Raw genomic sequence first — 21,027 nt, forward strand, 5'->3', positions numbered from 1 at the left:
GTCTCCTATCATCTTGACATGTACAATAAGTAAAACCCCAGTATAATTCTGGGAGATGTGTTTGAGAAAAGCATATCTTTTTCTAAAACTCAAAAACTGCACAGCATTCATGGTCAAGAAACCTGTTAAAAAATCCAGCTTGTTTCTGAAAATACTGATGTATATAATGTCTACTCATCTAAAAAGGAGAAATCTCAGTGATCTTTGGAAGAATTCTTTGAATGCACCTCCCTAACAAAATTTCACAAAATGCCAAACATTTCTGAGATTTCCAAATCAGGATTTTTTATCAAATAATATGTATATAAACGATATCATCTTTGGAATCCAAGTAAATATTTAGTGAATATAGCAGCCACAAAGCTATATTAAAAGGTCAACAAGTGAAAGAACATTCAGTTTAACCATGCCCCTGGGACCAAGCTAAGAATTCCAGCTCTTTATAAATTTCTCACATATCAACAACTTTTCATAGGACTGTAAAATTTGCTTATCGTTATCACATCAGTAAACAAAGCTTTTCCAATATTCTAAGTGACTAATTCTGTAACTGCTCATTTATGTCATACCAAAAAAAATGAAAAAAACCCAGACATTGCACCATGTCTGGCTGGGGTAACTATTTTTTAGAGATAATCTGAAGTCTTCGAGGTATTTTATAACAAGAGACAAAAAACGGGGACAAAGACCAATTTCCTATTTTCAGGGTGCTACCTACTGTATGTAAAGATGCTTCCTGAGATACCGACAAACTTGGCTCCATCATCTGTCCAGGCCTGGTGAGGTATGCAAATCTTCACTTGCAAAAGGAAAGCATTAAAGATACTTCTTAAAAAAAATAAATCTACTTTCCTACCTTCTAATTGAGATCAGGACAAAATCAGTAGCTCTTTAAAATCTGATTATAATTCAGACAAATTAAAGGACCGGAACAAAGCATGGCTATGGAAGGTGCTAGAGCAGTCAAATGCAGCTTACTAAATATTTAAGACATATAAAGACAGAAACGCAGGACGGTAAATCACTACAAACCAAAACAGTTAGCGAGATCCCTGCAAATGCCTCCTGGATAAAGATACATTACGTGCTTCGTTCATTTTCTAATGACCGATGTTCGGGGCTTTTATTATTATTAATTGCATATAAATTACCATGATTTTTGTATCACTGGGAAAGTATCTAGACATTCACCTCTCAGAGGAACAATGCCGAACAAAGGCAATGAATGTGTGGCATACAAGAAAACCGCAGAACACAGAAATTTATGCACGCCGTTTAAAAGGCATGGCATTTAGACTACTATGAAAAAAACAAAAGTATGTAATAAATCTTTAATTGTAAGAAAAAAAAATCCCAGCTAATGGTTTGCCAAGTCCTTGATATTATTTAAGCAAAAACACTGCCTACTTCAGGAGTGCAAAATCTTCTTAATTCACATATCTGCATGTATCCCCAATCTCTTCTGAAGTGCTCTGCTGCAAAATTCATTGTATCTGAGATCTGCTAATCGTAATCAGGAAACTCTGTTATGCATCTTAAGGACGTACTTTAGGCTCTCAAGAGGAAAAATAAACACGTTTTATTAGCTGCTTTTGGAAAATACTGATTTGTATTTATTTAGAAACCTTTTCAAGTTGCACCACTGTTAAATTAAATATTTATGGCATGATTTTCCAAAGAGTTTAACACCTGTTCAGAATTTAACATGCTGACTTCAGTAGGAGCTCTGAGTGCCCAACATTTCTGCAAACCTGAGAAGTGACAGGTTGGGATGTGGCAAAACAGCTCAAGCGTGAATGTTACTGCTGAGCTCTGAAATGCAACCAGGATCCTGCCCAGCCCCTTTCCCATCAGAGAATTTCATTTCAGACAACTGAATTGGACATATTTTTCTAGAACTACCAGCAAGATGACTCATTAATACCTGTTAAATCCAAATAAGGCACAGGCTAAATGCTGTTAGCTAATCCTCCACGCATCTTCACTTTCCTTCACTAGCGGAAAACTTATGTGCTTGGGTCATTAGACATCACTTCAAGTAGCAACTTGCACAGGAGACTAAAACCCACAGTGAGTCAAGAACCAGGGAAGCAAAGCTGTTGATATTAAGAGTGAAAAGTTGAACAAGTAAGAAGCCACCTTGGTAAAATACAGAATAAAGAAGGTACAGCGAAGAAAGAAAAGATGCTCAGTACCCTGCAAAAACCTGTATCCTGGTGACAGAGAACTTTGGCTTTGGCATTCTGCTTCTCAGCCAAAACTGAAGACTGTGCCTCTGGTCTCACTGTCAAAGGAAGTAAAAATAAGGGGTTGGGCCAAGTCATCCTTATTTTTCTTAGTTTCAGAGGGATGTGCACACACTATCCCTCACAGCTTCATGTTTTCAGGTATCCTACATCTCCTGTTCTTGCACGAATAGATGATTTCTGGCTGGCTGACCTTCCACCCTCCCCAGTCCTTCACCTGTTCTTAGCCGCAACGTATAGAATCATATAAAATCTCAAGTTACAAAAAATCCATAAGGATTACCGAGCCCAGCTCCCTAAAATAGAGACAGAACAGAGAAATCTTGGAGGCACAACTGACGTACAGGCCACACATTGTCAAGGGCTGCAGTAAACACTGTTGAGTAACTATGAATTCAGGCTTACAGGCACAAAAGCCATCATCTTAGATTTAGGAAAGCTGAGGAGTGAAAAAGCCCTTTATGGCTTATATAAGAGATATTTGATGCAGTCAGGGTCTCAAAAAATTTGAAGTTAAAAGCCTCAGAAATACCATCAAACAAACTAAAAACATTTAAAATCTTCAGTCCAGTTACTGACGAGGAATGCATAAATCTGACTACGGAGCAAAGACAACATCTCACATTTCCAGTTTAAGTACCTAAATTTCCTTGTGGCATCAGGCCTACATTTCAAGAAGCAAAAAAACTACATATTTTAAGCAGTAAATAAATATATAACTCCTAAGTAAGAAATTACTATACATAGACACGATCCAAATGATCATCCAACATGATTTCATAAATTAAAGATGAATAAAATAGTTGAATATTGTAGATAGGACACATCAATCTCCTCACACACTTTAGAGCATACTACAAATCTGCCCAGAAAGTTGAATATTTTACTCATTAAAATAGTAGCTTTCATGACACTATAAAACATTTACAAATGCAGAGCAGAAAACCAACAAGTGTATTTACTGTAAGGCTTTATATTTGTGTCATCAATTAACAACAAAGGTTTGGAATAAAACTAAAATAAAAGCTAATCAAAACAGCTAGCTGTCAAAACAGATGGGAATTATATTTTTCAAATCAAGCAAAAAGCCAAAGCCTTCGAACATTTAGTGTTGTGTCAGCTGATACAGACAGCTTCAAAAGGAAGGACAGAAAATGTCAGGAGTATATGAAAAAAAGGTGTCCCGGCTGAAAGATCCAAGTTTATGAATTTTCATTGATTTTTTTTTTTTGCTTCAGGATGATTAACTTGCACCAAAGCAGACCTCTGATATATGAACTATAAATAAGGTGCTGCTGCGACACTGCAGGCAAAATAAATAAAAACAGAGCCCTGACAGTATTTTAGCCTCAAACAAATGTTTCAGTCCCTACATTGTCTGGCTCAGAAAGATACACAGACAGTCTCACAGACAGAGATATAAATGAACAATTGCAGTACCTTTTTCCCACACTGTTTACAGGGTTGGCTATATTCCTACTGGCAATAGATTTTCTTCTTGACAGCTTCTTGGTGTTGGGGCTCTCATCAGTGCTGTCATCCTCTTTCTTTGGTGTGTTACTTCCTTTGCTGTTCAGGTCCCTTAGCACATTATAATTAATTTTACTTGAGATTTTCTTCTGTTCTAACATCTTTTCAATTGCCTCTCCTGCTGTGCTGGCTTGAATTGGCTCCCGCTTCTTTGCAGATTTCTTTGGCTTAATTAAAATATAAAATTAGTGATGTAGATACAAACAAAGTTTCGGTGAAGCAGAAGGGCGAGCTGCAGTTCAGCAGTCCTGGCTCAGGTGCTGCTGATGCGGGGATGCAGGCGACGTGGCCAGGCTAAGTCAGCTCTCCCTCTACTAAGGTCTCTTTTCTCTGAGAGGTAAGCGATCATTTTTATACCAAATACCCACATGGTTTATTGTAAATTCTTTACTTGGTATTTGTTAATACTGCCAGAGAAGAAACGTGGACCATTTCTCACGCATGAAAAAAAATGGACTGAACTCTGTTACAGGAACAGGGACTCTGATAGCATCATCCAGCATGTAAATAATGAAATTCCGCTGCTACAATTGCCTATAAAGCTAGAGTCAAGCTGGATTCCAGCTCCTATAAGTACTGACAACTCAGTATCAAAATTGCAATAGTATTTTATATCAAATCTGAATGTGGTGTGGGAGAACATATACCCAACTCCTCCTCCAGACTGGAAAAGGCTATGAATGTTAGCCGCAGCCTTCTAAGTGTGGACTGGCATTAAGGCCAGTGGATGAGAAGCAGGAGGCTGAAGACACAGCAGCACAGCAGCAATGTCACCTGCAATTGTCCCTTCCTAGGCAAACGCTGCAAGCCCAAGCCCAGTGTTGCGCTGCGGAGGCTGATGCTGCACAGACCCAGACAAAGAGAAATGACACCAGAGAACATTTCTGTCCATGTCTGATGCCTGAGTAGGGTTGGAAAAAAAAAAGGACCTCTGTTTCTCATTCTGCATTTACCTTTTCAAAGGGAGGTTTTAACACCAAACTCTGTAAGAGATTTATTTTTTAATGGATAATAGCCCCTCTGTTTACCTACATAGGTCAAGTGCTACCTTGAAATGGGAAAGCACTACATTAATCAAGTTCTACTCGAGCTGTCAGAAACAATATAGAGTTAAAGAAAAACTCCTGTGTTGTCTGAACAAAAAGGTGGGTGTTTGGGCTACTCGGCGGTGCCAACGAGTTATACAATTTTGAAAATTGCTGGTAGACTGCCACGTCTCTGCAAGCACAGGATGAATGAGAAACTCTGAAGCATAAAACAGTGTTTCATTGTCTGGTTTTGTTTTTATTGTTGAAATACCTAGGGGAAGTAGGAAGCTCTGTCTTTCACATTAGTTGGAAAAAAAGATAGAGGATATACGCACTAAAAACTAACATGGATTTTAGTTGCATGTGGAAGATTTGACTTGTCACTTGCTCAATTACACAAAATACTAATGCCATAAATCGTGAATATACGGCCAATTAAGCTGCTTTAAACTGCTAAACAGGGAGACAGGACATGCCATTTGTTAACATAACTGTTGCATTCTTTATGAAAGGTAAAAAAAAAAAATATTCCTTCAAGTGACTGTAACAAGGGTCTGTTCAGTTCTTCATAAAGAAATCACTATTCTAAGAGCAAAGAAAGCTACTGAAGTTATGGCAAGTACAAACAAATTCCCCATGCACACATTAAAAAAAAAAAAAAATTAGGCATGTCTTAAGACCTGTATTTAAATAAGCAAGCAATTAGGACAGCAATCATAATAAATGCTAAGAGCCAGCTCTGACTTTGCCATGCACAGAATTTTTCTCATAATAGTAATTCAAAATAAAAGTTTGGGTAAGATAGTGTTTTACTCACCACCCAAAAATATTATAGCCTTGTAATTCAATAACAGGTAGAGATACAATAGCTTTCGCTCATTTAGTGGTGACCTACACCTTTATGCGCATACAGCCTACATGGAGCTGATCAGCAAACATAATGCATTTCCAAGACATTTTCAAACAGACACAATTAGCACAGTTTAATACCTTGTGTTCCTTATAAATCCCAAGTTCTTTCTCTTTTGCTATTCTTGCTTCCTTTTCTGAAAGATGACAAAAGGGTAACCAGAATGAAGATTACGCAGACTGCACATTTCAGCAACACTGGCCAAAAGGAGAATTTCAGTCCCATATACTTACCTTTTTGTTCCTTCAAATAATCTGCATTTTCTTTCATCCACAGCTCTGCTTTTATCTGTGCTTCTGCTTCGTTAAGTATATACTAAAAGACAAAACAAGTTTATCTACTTTCAGAAATCAAGTTGAAAACCACAGAGCAAAATGGAATTGAAAAACCACTGGCAAGGTCAATTCTGTTTTTAAAAATACATTAATATAAGAAAACATTACTGAGATGTGACAATCAGAGAGCATTTCTAGTAACTTCCAAAGCTGGTAAAAAAACAACAACATGTTTTCAAAACATAGTGCTTGGTTTCCAAACTATGATGGGATGACCAAAACCATGCAAGGCTCATTGTACACGGTCTGTAATTAACCTAAACTGATCCTGGGTTTATGATCTTTTTCAGATGATATGAGAGGGTATCATGACAACATGGTCATCTGCAAGTAATTCTGTGTGTTGATGGTGGTCTGTAATTCAAAACAGTATGGAAACCATTGCCTTGCCCTACCGAAAAAAAACCCGTTTCTTCTGGGCATGATTCTGCAAAGGTGTAGGCATAGTTACTGAGATTATTAGTTCAATGGCCATGTCTGTGTGAATGAAACCAGGCTGGATGGCCTGGAGTTTGAGTCCTCTCTGTTTTGGAGAGCTGGGCTCAGTAACCACATCTAGGCTTTTTTCAGTTAACTCCACTTAGTCTTGGTTACATCATTAGCATGTGTGGAGCCGTAAAACACACCTAGAAGTATTCAGATGAGTTACAGAAGTAAACAAACAGGTAGGAGGTAGGTTGGCAGGTAGGTAGATCTCCTCTTCAACTACTTCAACTACTTAAATACAAAAATAAACCCAGTACCTTGCACAACCGTCCACGAAATAAAAGTTCTCTACAGCTAGTGCTGTTTAGGATTGAAGAACTTGTGCAGAACAGAGATGACAAATTCCTCACAAACAAGACATTTTTATTTTTAAGCAGGAGACCCAAGGCTTGTACAACAATGCTCACAAAAAAAAAATTTGAGATTTCTCCATCTTACTGGTTTGAGAATTTGAGATTTTCTCCAAAGTAAAATGTATGTATAGAACTTCATGAGAAAAATAACTCCAGTCAAATGAAACTAATGCAGGGAGGAGTCCTTCCTCCGAGGGCAAATGAGGCAAGCAAAAAGCTGTGCAAGCGCTGGTTTATCAGACCAATATTTTCACTCTTTCATCTGCTTCTATTAAAGGTGAGCAGTAACAGTAAAACTTGCTTCCTCCTAGCTCAGTTATTCATCCTTCTTATGCTTTTAAGGAGTTCATAATCTTGGGCTTACATTATTACAGTCTACTGCCATGGAAATGAATATGACATCATAAAAGCAGAGTTATGACCTCATCACAAAGCTTGGAGGGAAGAGAAAATGCATTTGTTCTTCTCTCATGATCGTTTAAATTATGTATCTGCTATATTGAAAAAGCTCCCGCCTCCCCACTCCCTCTATACCATGTCCACCCGGTTCCTAAGATCGTAGAATCACAGAATAGTTTGGGTTGGAAGGGACCTTAAAGCCTATCCAGTTCCAACCCCCACTGGCTCAGGCTGCCCAAGGCCCCATCCAACCTGGCCTTGAACACCTCCAGGGATGGGGCAGACACAGCTTCCCTGGGCAACCTGTGCCAGTGCCTCACCACCCTCACTGTGCAGAAATTCCTCCTTATGTCCAGTCTAAATCTGCCCCTGTCCAGTTTCCCATTGCCCCTGGTCCTATCCCCACATGCCTTTGCAAACAGTCCCTCTCCAGCTTTCCTGTAGCCCCTTCAGGTACTGGAAGGTCACTATAAGGTCTTCTCGGAGCCTTCTCTTCTCCAGGCTGAACAACCCCAACTCTCTCAGCCTGTCCTCATAGGGAAGGTGCTTCAGCCCTCTTAGCGCCCAGTCTAGCAAAACCTGCTTCATAGCTGAGATCAAGCTGAGCATTTTCCCGCTCCTTCATCCACTGCCAGCAACGTTCTGCAGATCAGTAACCCCCATGCAACCTTGTCACTCTCGATGACTTTGTACCCCAAAAGGAGGAGGTTTTAGCATTGGTGTTACATGTTCAAATCACACTTTAAAACAGTGTGATGACTGGAGAGGGCAACAGGCTCGGAGTTAGAAGACCTGGGCTCTGCCACCTGTTCACACCTGCTGTGTGCCCTTCAACAAACTATTTTCCACAGCTGTCTGTCATATTCAGGCTGTATGGCAAAAGGCATCTTTCTTGCCACACAAATCATAGTAAATCCAGAAAATGTTACAGACATTTTAGAAAGAACACAGAAGCCATGCGTGCCGGTTTTACAGTTTCATTTCCATGGTAGCCTCCTATGTTGAATATATCTTAATAAAATAATGAAATTAGAGCTTAACCAAAGTTTTAAGCGTCCTACATCAGAATAAAAGACATTCGAAAACATAATTATTCCAGCACAATATGAGCAAGCAGCAGTCCGATATATACATAAAATGAGCAAGGAACACTAAATGCACAGCCTTGCATGAACCTTAGTTTTGATCTCAGATCACTGAAATCACTTGAACCACTCTACAGATCAAAGAGAAGAGGCAGTGAGGGGAGAGAATAACCCAGATAAGAACCATTTTTCATCCTCAGATATCCAAATGCCAAGAGAGCCAGGATAAGAGGGCACCTTACCCGATCTATTTCACTGTCGTCGATCCCACTCAGATCTAATTCACCATCTTCTGTATTCTCATCTAAAGAAAAGAATACATTTTAATTAAGCGGATGTTTGTTCAAAATCAATCACAATTCAAGTTCTATGGTAAAGTAACACTGAATGATCGTGCTTCAGAGATTTGCATCCTTCTATGTTCATCCAGGAGGTTTAACATGTTGCTGAGTAGTTTTGATATGGGGGTACCTGCACACACACAAATTCACCACATTGAATTAATTTAAATTTCAGGAATTGGTACAGTCCTTTTCAAAGTCCACCAGACAATTCCAGTGACTTTTTTTTTCCATTTTAATGTACAGCCACGAACATTCAGCAGGAATCTTGGGGAAACCATTTTAAGAAGATAACCATTTTGCTTTCATCATAACACGAATTTTTCTGTCAGAGCCTATAGGTCAATGATTCATCCATAAATCAGGGCTTAGAAAATATTTTCTGTTTTCAGAGAAGCAATGTGGAACAGTAAATAACACATCATGCTGACAGTCATACCACAGCTTTTTTCTTGATTCTGATCTATCATCATTCAGACCACTTACCTCATACTAGTTCTGTAAAAAGATGTGTATTCATTTTTCCTCTCTGTAAAATGGGAATTATTAAAACACCTCCAAATTTAAAAATAACTTTTAGAAGCTATGGAAGAGTCCAGATAAATGCTAAACCATAGGAGTTTCTGTAATTACAACTTCACTGTAATTTTTCTAGTTTTGTATTTATTAAGACTTCTTCTGAAAACACATTTTTTTTTATCTTCCACCTATAGAAAAGCCTAACAGCGCAGAACTCAGACCTAACTCATGACTGGCACAATGTACAGCAGCAAAACTTAATTTTCCACATCACATTAATGTACAGTAGTAACACACTATTAATGTAGTTATGGCAGTGAAGATAATAAATTATTCCGCAAAGAGACTTATGCTGGGGAATGAAGCAATCTTCTTGGTCATCTCCACTGCACCTAATCAAGACTAGACAAGGATGACCTAACCAGTTTACTTGCAGAATAAATAAACAAATTATTGTTTAAACAATCTGCAATAACAAATTAAGACTGAAATGGTGCAGAAGAGCTTGGCATCTTCACAGTTCTTCATCTCCAGTCCCTGGGATATGCTTCCTCACAAACCAAGACCTTTGAATTGTTTTGGTTCGCCAGACTGGTGCTTCCTTGTGGAGCAGAGCTCCTGAGCAGTGCAGTGTTGAACCTGCGGAGGGAGAAGGAGCTGCAGCTCTTTGATCCAACAGCAGGTTACGGCAACACAGCGCCTCAAGGCTTGAGCAGCATCAAATGCTGAAGACAAGCAAACGTAGGAATTATGAGCATTCCCAGAAGACGCAAATGACACTCTGCTTGGCAGAACTCAGGCCAAGCTCAGTTGTCTGATGTACCTGAAAACACAGGGTCAGAAAATCAAATTAAACACCAGTTAGGAATAAAGGCTGTGCATCCTGAGGTGGTGCAAAGGGTCTGGATGCTCAACCCAACAGACATTTACTGAGCGCTGACAAATACATTTTCAAAATCCACTGTCAACAACCAACAGAAAGTTCTAAACCTTCTATACAAAGTCACGTACAAAATGGGTTTCATCCTAAAGAAAATATCCTGTGACAAGGAACAGCATAACACTGCTTTGATTTTTTTCTGAGATTGTCTCATAAAGCTAGTATTAACTTTACTGACTCAGATAATTTGATGCTAAAATGACTGAAAAAGCCTTAAGGAACGTTTCTTATTGCTGTTACATTTTAGAAATTAACTGTACTTTGGTCCCAGGCACCAGATTTAGTTTATAATCTTCTTCCCCACCAACACTTTAAAAGTGTAAAAGATTTTATAATAACTATGTAATTGTTCAGTACACATGATTTTCTTCCGGTCTCATTTCTATAACAGACCAGTAAGTGCAGGGCTTTCTGCACCAGGGCCACCAGATCCCTGTGCAGGCACCCTGCTGCCAGGCAGGCAGAGATGCGACCAAAGGACACGGCAATGCACGCCCTGGTTCAAGGCTGGTGAGGAAAACCTAGCGACAAAACACATCCCAGTGGTTTGTTGTCTCTTTAACATAAATCACTGGATTTTTTAGCAAACTGTAATCATGTAAAGTGCAGAGAGGAATCACTGTATGTCACATCACCCACAGGAGTCCAGGGTATTCTGCAGAACAGCACTACAAGTCCCCCTTACTGGAACTAAGATATAAATTTCCAGTGAGTAAAATGCTTAAATATTCACCAAGGAAAGGAGTAAATATTGTAGCATAGTGTTTGAAACATCTTCCCAGGAGACTGTCCACCTGAGTCCAAGAAATGTTTCATTAGACAAAATAAAACAGCTCAACAGCAGAGTACAAGAGTATCTCCAGGCCATAATAACCTGTCTCCTAGGTGTGAAGGAGTTCACGCTGAAATGAGACTCAACTGGGTCTTCCCATATTCTGGGTGACAGGTTTAATAACTAAGGTCTAGGGCAGAAGGCATCATTGTCTCCCTCTTCTTTGTGTAATCTACCTTTTGTTTCCTCAAGGTTTTTTGGGAAAAAAACCAAACAAACTTTAAATTTGGCTTATCTGAGCAAAGAGGGTTTTTTGTGGGGTTTTTTTTTTTTCCATATTTATTGCACCAGATAAAGTAAAATATCAACTTTGGAACTGTTTGCCCTGAGAAGTCTTGGATGCCCAATCCCTGGAGGTGTTCAAGGCCAGGTTGGAAGAGGCTTTGAGCAACTTGATCCAGTGGGAGATGTCCCTGTCCGTGGCAGGGGAGGTTGGAACTGGATGAGCTTTAGAGGTCCCTTCCAACTCAAACCACTCTATGATTCTGTGATAACTTCGAATTAGAGACAAAGAGAAAGGGAGCCAACCTGAAAAGTCACTAGTAAATTCTGAAGATCACAGGCTAGAAAATCAAAATTTGGAAGTGGTGACAACCACTCCGGACTCAGGTCACTACTCAACTTTGCACTCACTACTTTATAGTCACTTCTAAATTTCATAATTCTGCGCATCCCAAAATTATTTGTTGCAACCACTGCCATATCTTAAGAACAACACAAACATCCCACTGAAATGAAGCTGCCACTGCTTTTATTCATCATCAAACACCTCAGTCCTCCTATACTTTGCTATATTTTTGGACCAGAGGTTTAAAATTTAATACATCACAGTACAGTAGGTGTCTGTTCCCTCATACAGCCCTAATACGCCAGACTGAAAATGATGTAATTTCAGGCACCATGAACGATTTCACATGTCATTTTAAATATAACTTGTTACTGAATTAGGTGCCAGTTTTTCTCATTGGATCAATTAGCAACGGGGACAGAAAACTCATTCTCCAACTGGTAAATTGCAGAGAAGAATCCAGAAGCAAGTTATATGTAATAAGCATTTCCTAGACCCCATAACGGCAGCAGAGGGAGTAATTGCAAGATATCCCTCTGCCTGCAAGCCGTCCTTTTTCCTGCCAAGGCGATAGGCATTCATTAAATGTAAGGGGCTTTTCAGAAGAGAAGATGCCTTCAAATCCCTAGGTTAATGCTTTCACTGAGAAAAAAATACATGCTTTGTTACTGAGCGCCAATTCAAAACAGAATACATCAGTCTTGATCTGAAAATTTCCACAGCAATCATTTCCAACATGAGTAGATCCTACTAGCCATAAATATCCGTCTGCTCGATGTTATATGGAAAGTAAATCCCTTGCTTTTTTATATACCAGAAAGATCTTCCCAGCTGCTAAACTTTTCAAAAACAATTTCTAAATGATCATTTTCTCTTTTAATAAAAGGGTCGAAATGAAATGTTCAACGAAATAAAAACACAGATGTGGCCAACATCTGGTCCAACCTCTTAAAAGCTTATTTAAAAGCAATAGCATCACATGGCACGGCTCTTAGTCAACATGGATTTCTTCCGTTAAGAAAAACAACCACTTTACTGCAAGGCACAGGCAAGAAATAAGCTGGGTGTTAAAAACAACAACCCTCCCCCCAAATCCAGTTCTTAAATGAACGTAACATTGAGAAGAGCGTAGAGCAAGGAGCAGCCTACTTCATCGTTACCTAAAGTCTACAAGGCAAGCAGAGGGACGGGCACTTCCAGAGCTTTCCATCCAGGTCCCAATCAACTACATTCATGCCACTTAAAAGCATCAGCCACCCAGCCAGCTCCCCCAATATTTAACAATATCCCCAACAAAAGCCCTTTCTTTGCAGTCTTTTAACGTCTTTGCCAAGCGACTCTAGTAGACGCGAGGGCTACAATCAGACACTGGGGATTAGGTTTGTAAACCTGTAGGATTATTTACTGTTCTTGTCATTACTACATGCACGCTAAACCCTCTCTTAACACACTGTCTCTCCCCACCTCTTTGTGGCTAGTTCAGTGTATATATAGCTTACTATTACGGGGATTTATTACAGAAGAATCATTCTAGCCAATATTTTTTAAACCTCCCATTTTTAAAAACAGCCATGTGAAGAATGTGTTTTTCTGTTTCTGTTACAGCAGGCAGCACTATTTATTGCTCTGCCCAGATAAGAGGATTTCCTTACAGACAGAAATGGAGGCTGAACACTTCCCAGGAAATCCTCCAGAGCAAATATAATAGGAGGCACTTGGTGCTCTGGTCCCATGCAGCAAATACACCCTTCTCACACCATTTCATAGCAGTCAAAGAGACGAAAGAGTTTAAACAAAGAAGGCTTCCACCTATTCAGCACAACATCAGACACTAAGCACCTCCAGCATTTAAGAAATACTTTGGCGCTAGAATATGACAAAATCTGAAAATAGTTACAAGAGGCTTTTTCACTAACAAAAATCCTTAAGCAACAAACCAAACGACCTGAGCCTGGGGCATCACAAACAGTGGGATTGATTGTTGCTCTCCAGGGAGGGATTAAAACCAATGGGAGCCACTGAAAGCTCCCGCAGATCATCAGAGGAACCCGACAGGGTAGAAACGCTTTTGCAGCTAAATCTGATGAGTGGTGTCGGTGTCGCTTTGGGAGCTGCAAGGAGCGCGAAGGAAAGGCGGTAGCTTAGCGTCAAAAAAGGCACTGCACAACCGCATCAGAATATAATTGATTAGCCGATCAGAGGGGACAAGAACCCATCTGGAGGGGAAGATAACTGATTTACCAAGGGCGTGAAGAGAACAGTCATTAAGCGTGGGTAACTGGGAGGGGAGCGGCAGCAGCGCAGGGCAGACAAAGTGCTGTAGCGATCCGGTAGGGAAAAGAAATGGATGTGAAAATGCTGCAGTAGCAGCATAAAGTGGGGTGTACGAGGATCGACGGGTGTGCAAATGAACCCGCTGCACTTTAAGGTGTGCAGAGTCTGCGGATCCATACGAGTGGGGTATGCTGAGTTTTATTACTCCCCACGATCACCTTTGGCAATGTCATAGTGTGCTGTCATAACAAAAGCACATCGCAAAAAGAAGATGTAACCATAGAGAAAAATTAATTGCATTTAGTGACAAAATAAGGTCACAAAAATGCATGACGTGTATCCTCATATTTAAGTGAAAATGCTTTTTATTTTATTGTACCTGAAGCCACCTTGAAAATTACAGCCTACTCCTTCATACTGCCAATTCGACACTAGGATTTAGGTCTGATGGTGTACGGAGCACACGAGGCCACGCATACAGCATAAAGATAAATGAAGTCTGTCACTTTATTATTTCCTTCTGCCAAGGCAAGGTTAAGGGGTCTGCTCCAGCTGAAGCCAAGTTTCCAGCCTGCTAGCTCCTTCAGAGAAAGCAAACACACTGCGCCACGCAGAGTGAGGCCCCTTCTTCCCAGAGATGTTCATTCCTGCTGAGGAGGGATGGCGGGAGGCATTGCCGGCCGGCGCCGGACTGCCTGGCAGCACCAGGACACACAGTCCTGGCACTGCACAGCATCCACCAGCCAGCTCCTCACTTAGCATTAGAGATAGAGGAAAAGCCCATAAACGTGCAAATGAAGGGTAAAGAATGAAAAGACTCAATCAAATAAATCAAAGAATTTCCACATATCTGCTACATACCCTAGTGCTGCAAGCGTGAGAGAACGGCTCTGCAAAGTAAGCCCGTCCAAAAGCAGGGATGTACAAACTCATTAGCTCTTTCCTCACTCCTATCTGCTGAAAATATGACCTTCTCACAAAGTAAAGATGAACAAGAGCCAGGATCAGTGCTGGATGGTTTGCAGTCACTGCATGGGCCTCACCCACATCACTGCAAGCAGAAGGAGGTTTTCCTACCAGACTGTCCCTTAACTCCCCACACAAGTACAAACCTAACTTTATTAAGTGCCTGCATCTCTATTTCCTCACACTGAGACTCAGGCTGTTGGTGTGACATCTGTCCTGCAGCAGCTGACTGACATCTGACGACCTTCCTGCATCAGTGCCTTCCTAAGACAGCCGCAGAACAATTATCCCATTGCAGGAAAAGAATTTCAAATTTGTGTGCTTAATGATATATGGGAATAATTACGAGAAAAGCTTTTACTACAGTCAGTCATCTCACACAGAACTTCAGAACTTTTCTTAGATACTTAACAGGTTTTTTATAAATTAAATTTCAATTTGGATAAAAACCCAGCTTTCCTGCTGGGTTTCTGGCAGCACATCCACACTGAAACAAATGCTATTATTTCACCTCACAGTCCATGGAGGATCTAACCAAACCACATCCACACATTTTATAGCCAGGTAAAGGTTATGCCACTAGTCTAGAAGACATGGAAAATTGTTAACTTATACACTAATTCATCAGAAAAAAAAACCAGTTAATCACTCCATTCTTTCCAGAACACCTCCCTCCCCCAAAGCAATATATACGCTCTTTAAAGGTAAGCTCATGCTTATTGAACTACATAGCAATATAAAAAAGCCCTTAAGAAAAAATCCTTTCAACCTCCCAAAATAAATACAGCTGAAAGTTAAAGCTTTTGAACTGAAGAACATCTTGACACTGTCCTGAAAACCAGCAGCAGATGTTCCTATTCTGGAATAACGTTTGCGTCCTCTCAACACCTATTGAAAAGAGCAAAAAAGAGCATCCTTTATGCAACCTACGTGACGCAACTCATTCTTTTTTAAGTTTCCAACTCTGCTGCCATGACCAAGTTCTCTGAGGACAGCTGGTCTCAACAATATGACAAAACCTATTGCTTCCTGCTGAAACCGATAACCATAAATGATGAGCCTGATGAATGCTCACACGGGAACACGTTAATTAGCTACCACAAATGACATTTTGCAGCTCCAAAGCTCAGAAATGGTACGAGCTTCCACGCAGACCCCAAGTCTTCTCCAAGTTGGGATTTCTGCATCCAGCAGCTCCAGGAACCATCACAGCTCCCCTGCCAAAGGTGCAACGCACTTACACCTCTGCGTTTGTCCCCACATTCCTGCCTGAATAATTCTAAACTTAAAAGTTTTTTAAAATGGAAACAATAAAGACAGATTTCCCTTACTTGTTGCTCTTTCCCATCTGATCACCAATTCCCCATTGTATTTTCCTGCCTTTTATGCTGTTCTTGGCATCTTTTCCCTTCCCCCACCCACTCTTCTTCTTGGTGCCTCTGGCCTGTATTTTCTGCATTTTCCTAAGATCTCTGCAGGGGTATCCAACAGTAACAGTTCATATACAGGGAGAGGCCAGGGAGAAGAAATGACCAGCATCCTAATCAGTTCCCCTCTCCAAACCCCACAAGTGCAAAGGGGGCAAGGGCTGTACAACGCCCTGGAGAGCTGGCAGCAAAGGCAGCCAGGCTCAGATCAGTCTCCAGCTCACTTTCCCTGTGCTGCCAGACCACTGTGTAAAACAACAACAGCACTTTACATCTGAGCCAGCCATAAAGGCAACAGTTGGTTTAATGTTTAAGCACTGAAGCATCACTTCTACAACTGCAGCTTGCCAGTTAAGTAGCCACGTCTTGCTGTGGGCGCTAAATGCTTTGCTGTCCATCCCTGCAAGCCCAAGATCCTTGCCTGGCCAGAGCTCAGCCACCCCAGCAGAAGGACATACACTTTACAGAGAAGTAATTTTATTCCTCTAACATGCCACCCTCTCTATACCAAACAAAATAAGACAAGCTTTACAATACAGAGAACTTAAAAGCAAATCCTAAAATTCTGCTAGGATTATTTTTATTTATTTATATTTTTTTAAATAGTTAATCAATTTCTGTTCCACCAGGAAAAAAAAAAATATATATGCAGCCGTATAAAGACGGCTTGTAATTACCCTTACCTTGTCTCAGCAAAGGTGGCCCAACTTCTACCCTCCCTTTGAGGTTCAGAGCTGGTCTATGGAAGATGTGGTGACAGGCTCAGCATCAGCTACCAAAAGCCACCCAGACTACAGAAATGCCTGTGACAGCAGGCAATTATTATTATTAAGACAACATCACAATATAGTGTGTTAAATTATATAGCTGGGACTTTATTTGGAGAAAAAAAAAAAATCAATTTGTTTCGTGGCCATTTACCGCATTGTCTGGGCAGGCGGGATGGTGAGAAGCTGTTAACTGAAAGAAAATTATCAGGTAAGAAATTTCTCATTTTGTTACCCAGCTTCTTCCCTTCTTCGTTGCTAATGAGAAATAGCAAGCAGGGAATTACAGATATGGGGAGAGGAAAGAGAAGGGAAAAGTTTATTATTTTTATTATTTATTATTACTATAGTGGAATAATCGGCAAGAGCAGAAGCTCCCCTGCAAAAAACAAAAGTTTTGTAAATGGGGCAGTTAGGTGGGATCCTGGCCCAAAGGAGAAAGGCTCTGCAGTGGATGGGGCTCGATTCAGAGCAGCTACCAGGTTGTGTTTTATGCTGTCAGGACTATAAGAGGCATGGAGCAGAGAGAGATCCCACACTGAAGATCCTGACTCTGATTTAGTGCTCAGGACCACTAGTTGGGATTCACAAGCCCTGTAAGAGACACCCGTTTGAATTCTTATCAAGTAGCAGCTACAGAAATGCTGATCTGTGTTAAAAGCACTGGTCCATGACACAACAGATGGCCACAGCCAGCACAGACCATGCTTTTAAACAAAAATCACAGAGGTTGCACAGTTTCTTGTTAGAAGAGGTGTTATCTTTTTGTCTCTGACCATGCCTAAAGGCTGAGAAGCAGGTGGGTGGTAAAGTACTTATCTATCTATCCATCTATCTATCTATCTATCAGAACCCAAACAGAGCTTACACATGAGCCCTGCTCCAGGGACCAGAACATTTTTGTGTCCATTCAGGCAATTGTATGAAGCATATAAGCGTTTCTGCAATGTGCAGGCATTGTGTCATTGCCTGGCTGGCCACAGGTGACAGTGGCACACAGCGAGCTCACTTGGTCATCTGGCTAAAGCGTAGTACAATCCTGCTGCAGATAGCACATGCGCTGCATCGACATCTGTGAGAGGATGCACTTGTGTTGTCTCTTCCTCCCCCCAGATGTTTTAAGGACCGCAGCGAACCTTCTCCCAGATGCATAGTAGACAGTGGTGAAGGATTTTAACATTTCGCCTGCAGCAGCTCCGAGGCCCCAATGCCTTGGCATTTGGACAGACTGAACCGTAAGCACAGCATAATTAGCATGTGTACTCCATATGCTTGAGCTCCATCATTACAGCACTGGAATGCCCTCCGACACCACAACTTTCCAACAGAAGAAAGTTGTGGAGAGGTTCTTGGAGAATAATTTGTCTTATTCTCCAGGAACGGTGGAAAAAGGCACTTCCGTGCACAGGAGGTTTCAATGGAGCTGGAGAAATAACCTTTTCCTGACAAAGCCCAGCAGCATGATTCACCTATAAATAATGGAGCCGGTTTCAAAGCTGGCCTTTCAAGCTAATGGCTATCAGAAAGGCCAGCCATATGCTTGTACAACCTGTCATTCTGATTAATCTCAACATCTGACTGCTGTATATAAAGTTTATATAGTAACAGGACTATATTTAATATGTCATTTTAGCTAGGTTACGTATTGCTGATTTTACAGTTTCTCACCACTCTGCTGTTCTCCAGGGTACAGACACACAAAAGACCCTGTTTAAATGTTGATTAGATGCAGAGCAAAGTGATGAGTTCAGAAAGATTTTAGTAAGTTTCGCAAACCAAGTAGACGGGTAACATGTTGCAAAGAGAGCACTGGAAAAGATAAGGTCCTGCATACCGTTACATGGAATTAATTCTTTATTTAAGTATATTGGGCCACTACTTGACATGGTATTGCAAAGGCATGAATAAAGTCACAAATCATGCCTCAGCCTCACATACACTAAAAGGATTCATGGTTCTTTCTGCCATGCATCCGTTTTATTTTATAGCATATGGCATAGTATCAAAGTTGTTCTTTTTTAATTAACTGAATAACAATGTTTTCCCATGAGGCTTAATCAAAGTTCACTATAACATACTGTATTATGGTACCAATTCTGAGAAACATGACTATATGTCCACAGCCCATTTGGAGAGAGTGATGTACATTTCATGCGCCGATTCATTTAAATATATTCAGCATTAAATGCGATATTGATTCCTTTGAAATCATTGAAGTTTATTTTGTATTAACTAAAAAAGAAGTTATCTTCCGAAAATAAGCTCTGGATCTGGCTATTTCATTAAAAAATGAAACCCAACCTACCAGATCAGCATTTCAAATTCAGACCTAGTGGCCTTTCCTGTAGAATAGATGTTTATTTCTATTTTATTTCTTTACCTTCTTCAGATAAGGCTAGGATGGATTATTCTTTATGTTAGTTTTAACTAGGTAAACTCTTTCCACAGTAGACTGGAGCATCATTAACTGTGCAGTGAAATAAGCCCAGGATATCGGGCTGACAGGAGGGAAGGATGAGGGAAAATCAAGGTGCACAGACAAAAGCCCTGTCTCCTAAAAGTGTAAGGCTTTGAATCTTATCAGCAAGATAAAATAGAGAATACTGAAGTCCGGACAAAACATTCCCATGGATCTGCCTTCACGCCATCAAAATCTTTAAATGCTAAACAAAGCCAATCAAGGGAACGTTACTGTCAATGATTGCCAACTGAAATGGATATTGGAATTGTTTGCTGATGTAGCTACAAGTTGCCCCAAACAGTCCAGGGCTGTGGCAGCAAACTGGGCTGTAGAATCGCTCCTCACCTCCTGCTGAGATAAACCAGGCACGATGGACCTCAATCCTGCCACCTCGCCAGGAACTGCTCCTCAGCTCCTGCTGAAACAAACCAGGCACGTGGACCGCAACCCTGCTATTGACAACACAGAACAAGGAGATGAAGCTGGAGCTATGCCTCTTGAGGGTCTTCTGGAAGCAGGACCAGATACACCCCTCACTCTAAACTGGACATAACAGACCCAAAGTATGGCCAAATGGCTGTTTCCGGCAGAGACAGCAGAAAACCTGTGACTTTTGGCCTTCACTCAGAAGAGGTTTGTAAGTCGATGCAAGCACCTTATAGCTAGGACACCACTAACAGGCAGCCAGCACGGCTGTGCCAATGCATCCACACTCACCAGCATCACCCTGGGGAAAGCCAGTGAGCGAGTACCAGGAGGCTGTGCCAAAGGCTGAGGAGGCAGGGATCCCAGCATCTCCATCCACAAAAGCTTAATTCCTAAGGTGTTTCTCAGCTGCTACTAAGAGATGATTTCATCACTGCGGTGACATCGCGGTCAATCAGCTAACTGACTGCGTATCTACTGGCCATAAAACTTTGAAGACTACTTTATTCCGCATTTTGCCCAAAAGAAGAGGACAGATTTGAACAATACAAAGCCATCTAAATCACAGCCTTAATTATACTGGCACTTTAAAAAAAAAAAAAAAAAGAAAGGAAACAAGAACACCAATTTGAGGCTTTTGTGTTATTTTTAGACCATATTGTAGTAACAATAAAAGTAGAGATCTTTGGATGCAGCAAGGAGAATGAAGGCGCTTGCCAAATTCTGGAGAATTAACAATTAATATAGTAATAATTAATTCCGAAGAGTAACTACATGACGCTAGGGTTCCCTGTCTGTTCTGTCCAGTGATTGTTTAAAAAACTTGTTAAGAAAAGACACAAAATAAAAGATGTTGTTTATTTTTCTCTGAACTACCAGCACTGCAAACTCTGGTATTTGAAAGTCAGTGTAGGCTCTCCCTAGTTATACATCCTTATTACCATAAACATTCCACAATTGGAAATTACTTTTTGTGATGCTTATGGCCAAGAAGAAAATAGCTGTATTGCATCTGCAGAATCAGAAGTACTAAAATGTAATAAACATTGATCTTTGTCACTGGCTCTGCAAACCAATCTGTTTAGCACATAGGTGCCATTTCTACACAGTTGCTTTATTACTACATAATTATTG

The 21,027-nt window shown here is 40.5% G+C and overlaps 1 protein-coding gene across 2 annotated transcripts in view; it reads right to left on the minus strand.

The window, feature by feature from the left end:
* The window catches only part of BRF1 (BRF1 RNA polymerase III transcription initiation factor subunit), a 178,613-nt gene that overhangs the window by 40,019 nt on the left and 117,567 nt on the right, over window positions 1-21,027 (minus strand). For both annotated transcript variants that reach the window (XM_054068880.1, XM_054068881.1), the window contains 4 exons: window positions 8,615-8,676; window positions 5,948-6,029; window positions 5,795-5,850; window positions 3,687-3,943 (listed from right to left, as the gene is read on the minus strand). In XM_054068880.1, the coding sequence (XP_053924855.1) occupies window positions 3,687-3,943; window positions 5,795-5,850; window positions 5,948-6,029; window positions 8,615-8,676 (457 nt within the window). The remainder of the gene's footprint in view (window positions 1-3,686; window positions 3,944-5,794; window positions 5,851-5,947; window positions 6,030-8,614; window positions 8,677-21,027) is intronic.

Source organism: Cuculus canorus, chromosome 5, assembly GCF_017976375.1.
Source record: "Cuculus canorus isolate bCucCan1 chromosome 5, bCucCan1.pri, whole genome shotgun sequence".
Lineage (NCBI taxonomy): Eukaryota > Metazoa > Chordata > Aves > Cuculiformes > Cuculidae > Cuculus > Cuculus canorus.